Source organism: Bremia lactucae, linkage group LG2 (assembly GCF_004359215.1).
Source record: "Bremia lactucae strain SF5 linkage group LG2, whole genome shotgun sequence".
NCBI classification, from domain to species: Eukaryota; Oomycota; class Peronosporomycetes; order Peronosporales; family Peronosporaceae; genus Bremia; species Bremia lactucae.
Genome location: NC_090611.1, coordinates 1,678,842 through 1,684,267, shown reverse-complemented (window position 1 = coordinate 1,684,267; position 5,426 = coordinate 1,678,842). Strand labels below are relative to the sequence as shown.

At 43.0% G+C, this 5,426-nt stretch overlaps 1 protein-coding gene across 1 annotated transcript; it reads right to left on the bottom strand.

The window, feature by feature from the left end:
- Positions 1-759: 759 nt before the first annotated feature.
- On the bottom strand, positions 760-4,554 carry CCR75_008477 (uncharacterized protein; the record flags this gene model as incomplete). The annotated part of the gene is made up of 1 exon (XM_067966529.1): positions 760-4,554. The coding sequence occupies one exon, from the start codon at positions 4,552-4,554 to the stop codon at positions 760-762; it is 3,795 nt and encodes a 1,264-aa protein (XP_067822165.1).
- Between the last annotated feature and the right edge of the window lie 872 nt (positions 4,555-5,426).

Genomic DNA, 5,426 nt, shown 5'->3' with positions numbered 1-5,426 from the left:
GCAGAGAGCATCTCAACAGTCCTGTTGAGAGCCTCGCTCCGAGCCTGCTCATGCCCGTCGTAATGCGGCCACGCTCTACTTAGACACACAATCTAGCACAGCAGGGAAGCGGTTTAACCAGCTTCTCCTGCGTGCATGAGGTAGTTGTGGTGGGCGCTTTAGCGACCTCACCCAACGCGCTAAGTACTCTGGTAAAGTGTCGTCACGGGAGCGGTAATCTGGCTTCTCCTGCGCACTTACCAAGTAGGAAGTAGATTTCAGACTGATTTATATTTAATTGCATTAAATATAAACACCTATTTTTACCAATCATTAAATTTCTTCTGTGTTGATAACACTAATATGTATTGCGAGCGATCTTTCGAGATGTAACGGATGACGCTAGCCGTCATCCCTCCTAATGTCAATAAAATTAAACAATTTAAAAAAAAATTAAATATTAAAACCATCGCTTTTAATTTTTAAAAAAATAAACCTTTTCGCCAATGGTTCTAATAACGCAGGCTCGTAGATTAATATAGATTTGTAATTGATTGAAAACATCGAAATTATTTTTCAAATATATAATATTTAAGAATACACCTATTTGCATCACATACACAAGGGTTGGTCACAAATGTGAACCACACCCGAGTGCTCGGTCCAAGGGATGTGACCGGTGCTCCAATATTCGTCACTTCTGTGAGCCTGTGTCCAAAACGTTCGATTCATTATAGCTGCTACCGCACTTTCCGCCAACATGCTTGGCAAAATCTTACATCACGCCCCGCTCGGTATGTCAGATGGATCATTCACTCCTTCAAGACGAAGTGATTTGTCATAGCACCAGCTCATATACAAAGTCATGGACGTTCGGTAAAGAGGAGCGGGCATGAACAGATCCATTGTCCCCTTTTTGAGCCCGCTGTTTGTAGACGTGCAAAACGAACCCAGTCGGTGGGCTGCTGCCGCAGAGAGTTGACCTTTCTCTAGAAAGAAATCGATCCAGTGTTGCTTATAAATGTGTGCAAGAGCATACCCTGTACTGTTAAGTGGATTCTCACGAAACGGATAGTTGACAAGTTTATCCAAGCCATCCATTTTGAATGCTTGATGAAAATTAAACGAAGATGCGATCGAATTAGAGCTATCTGGAATACCAAGGGCCACATTTAGTACTGTGTCGATGAACTCTTTGCATTGCTTAGGATTGTAATCAATGAGAGAAGCACCATAGACTTGGGTAGACCAATTCATGCTATAGCCGTAGTGTACGCAATTACCATAAACAGAACATCGACGAGCGAGATCATGAAAATCCTCAAGCACAAAATAGTCCAGCACGTTGGACCAGGAAATTGTATAGGGTCGAAGCTTAGCAATCTGCAACAATAACTTTAGGTTCTCAGGGTCCTTCGCGCCTTCTCCACGGACTGCTTTGACGACGCCATACATCACTTCAATTGTTAATTTGCTTGTTTCTAAAAGTGCTCGAAGAAAGCGTAATTTTTGTGTAACATGCAGCACAAACAAATCCACAACTGATAGCTCGTGAATGGCCATTCCTTTTTCTCGATGAGAATATTCTCTAACGAGTCTTGTAAACTCCACAATATTTAGCGCGATATCTTCTTCGAGTGGTGGGGCACCTGAAGGCACATTCCACATAGTCATACTACCAACAAGTCGAGCCTCGCCTAAAGATTTTGCTGCCTTTTTCGCTTTTTGTTTTTTCCTGTGTTTTCTATTTTTCGCAGCAGACTTGCCATATTTCGATTCTTGGTGATTCGAAACAGCAGATTCTTCTGACATCACATTCAGTACGATGGCAGACGTTTTGATCTCCCCAGTAAGCATGTACTCAGTCAGATCGAGTGTATCAATTTTGCGGCGAAAGCAGTAAGCTGCATGTAATGCTTTACTGTTGTATCGCTCCAAATTTTGAAAAAACTCAAACCGAGCCTTTGCTGCAGAAATGGGCTCGGCACTGTTCCAGCATTTTAAGTATAATAGCACTTTAACATTTTCCTTCTGTTCGTCCAACGATTTTATAACCATTTTCACACTGTTTCGAAAGTCTTTTAGCGTACCAGAACTCCAAGTTGATGATAACCAAACCTCTAAAACGCTTGTAAGCGCGACGCTGGGAGATCTGAGCATGTGAGCGACAACTTTGCATTTCGCGACGGCAAACTCACTCATTTCAAAACCAACAAATCTCAACGGTCCAGCAGTGTCTGCTTGTTCCTGCAAAGTGGCACTTAGCAAGCTGCTTAAGTCATTCAAGCCAATAGCGACGTGCGTCGTCCCAAAGAAATATACCTCTGCTCGGTTTGGGTTATTTGCAAAATTAGACCGGATGCGAGCATCGTATCGTGGCAACGCTTCATCTTGAGCATCACGAGCATCAATAATATCCCCAAAGCGCACTGAATTTGCTTTTGATTCGAGAACTTGCAATGCTGCAGTACCATGCCAGCGTTTGATTACGTCACACGCTTTAATGGTACTGTGAAAAGTTCCATTTCGCAATGATAGCGCTGATACCCAAGGACTTGCACTCGCATCAAGATATGCTCGGTAAAGGACTTTTCCAGCGAAAACTGGATCGATACCTTCGGGCCATCCTCGCTCATTTGGAAATTCCAAATGAATTTTGGGAGGCGGATGTTTCAAAAACATCATCATTTCCCGTGGCAGCTTTTTATTTTCCTTCCTTGAACTGGACTTTGATACTGCATATCCCATGCGCATCATGTTTTCAAACGATTCCATCCGCGTAATGTACTGATCAATCGACTCTTTTTCATCTCCAAGTGTTGCCTTTTCACTATCGAACTCCTCATAACGAGTCGATGAAGCAAAGTTGTGAGGTTTCAAAGCATCACGCTGCTTTCGCTGTGCATCAGTCGATAGCTCTGACACTTGAAAGACAGCTTTACGGTTTGACATTTCTTTCATTTGTGACTTCATTCCAATTTTGAATTTTTCGACTCGTTCTTGGCTTTTTGGTGAGGATAGTGCTCTTGAAATGACGTTAGTACGAATCAATTCTAAGTGAGCAATACACTTTTCTGGGGGATAACCAATTGTTTGCAAGCACCTTGCTCTACGCGTCCAAGCTTTAAAATTTAGCGGATCCAAAATGCCAGCAACGGTGCAATTTAAAAGCGCCAGTTCCGAAGAAGGCACCTTGTCCTCTGTTGCAACGAGAGTATTCGTCTCGTCAACACTAATATTCGGAACGATTTTTGCCTCGTTATACTGCATTAGGTAAACAGCCGCGGCATTGTTCAGAATGAGTGACACATCGCATGAGTACGAGACGAGTGCGTTTAATCCTTTTCGGTAGCACTCTTCGGCAGTACGAAAGGCTCCCTTGTTAAAGCGCTCCGTTCCTGTTTCCCGCCACGCGTCTGCATCTGGAGAAAAATCATTAGCATTCATTGGGATGGCCATGAGCAAGTGAGGGACTTCAATTTCAGCACACCACTCAATGTATGACTGAAATGGCAACTGAGCGTCAAATGAGCAAACTTTTTCGTTCTCAATCGTACTTTCTAATAGTCGTCTGTCATTGATTGTTAAACGCGGCACCGTGTGGCATGCATATGCTACAACACGCTGAGCAGTCCGACAGCAAGTTTCCTTGTCTTCACTTGCTGTACCTAATTTGACCAAAGATGACGCGAGTCGAAACCAAGCTTTTACATAGCTTGGATTGAGATGCACAGCCACACCCGCAAGCTGCACTGCTGAATTAAAGTCGCTCACCTTGAAGCGGCATGCAGCTATATTGTTCAGCAACACCGCAATCTTTTTGACCTCAATATCGATCGTTTGCGTTGCGCGATTGTAACATGCTAACGCTCCGAGGCCTTGATTGATCACATTTAAATTTGAGAAGAAATTGTTTCCAAGTTTCTTCCACGTTGCCAAATTTCGAGGAACCGCTTTCCATGAGATCAATTCTTTTTGTTGATCTACGCGAATACCCACCGACAAGTCCTGTCTAACTTTATAGTATGGTTCAATTATTGCAACCGGCTTTCCCTTTGGAAACCGAGAAGCAACAAAGCGCTGCTTTTCATGGGGTGGCATCTCAGAATCAACCAATCCATAGATGGCAATCTCCACTATCTCGCCCATCACGTCCTCTAGCAAAAGCGACGTCGACGCGATTCCATAAAAAGCATCGTCGACGGCCACCCATCCACAAATGTATCGACCTCGGTGTGTTGTGCCGGCAACAAGCTCATGACATATTAAAGGTTTAAGGGATGCGAGGGATTTCATATTAAAAGTCGGTTTACAGTTCGTATTGTTAGAGAATGCCAAAGCCACACCATCCGATGGGATTTTCTTTGTCGAGTTGATAGCAGCTAAAATTCCTCCCGGTCTTACAAATTTGGCCCGGCTATCCTTAAATCGCTGTATGAGCCCTTCACGAGTTCTCGCACGCTCTGCCTGAAGCTGTAACTCTTCGAGTTGACGCCCTGCTTCCTCAAGTATCTCATTACGCTCGTTGTCGGGCAATGAGCCTAACATCTCCATCATCTTATCTGCCTGGTCCATTTGATGTCTAGAGAAAATAAGAACTATGGATACTGACAAAAAATAATTTACAAAACTTTTTTTGCATCAATAGTATGTCGTCACAAGAGGTAACGGTGGTCAAAACCCCTTGACACAAAGACTATTGACCAAGTCCTGCAATTTCCTAGAAAAGATATTTACTTCAAGGTAGAAAATTATGTCATCCGTACCAGTTGGAATCACAAGCGGCAATTTCGGAGAGGAGTCGGTAAAATATACCAAGAAGCTACTCAACAATCAAGGGGACAATTGTATATTAAATAAATGATCGCACACTGGGGCCAGCTCAACAACAATATTTCTAGTGCAGCTGGACGATACAGTCAAAGTCGAGCCGATGGAGTCCAGCAAAATTGTGCTGACAAAAGCATTAACTCCTAATTTAACGGGAACCAAATTCGTATCTAGAGCGAAGCGGTCGCGACAATCGATACAAAATGCAATCGTTACAGTTGCTTATAATGCTATTGGAGAAGTACCACGCTGTCAGATGAGCAACAACGTGGTTAGGCGTAATATTTTATGCGGGCATTGAACTGAAAAATCAGTTATGCACCCAATGATACAGCTTGACTAACTTAATATAAGACGTAATTGAGGTGGTATTCTTGAAAAGGGCGTAGCCCCTTTAGCCCACCAAAGGTGAGCCAGCCGCTTGGAGTGCTCATCTTTTAAAATTATGATAATTGTTATCGGGCGCTTTATACAGACAAGATATGATGGTGTGTCCCAGAGGGGACATCGTCTGTACAAAGATATTATCGATGCGAAAAAAACAAGTATCGGTTCTATAGATTTTCTCACAATAAAATAATATCATTGTTTGTAACAATCCCGTTGACAAACTTATG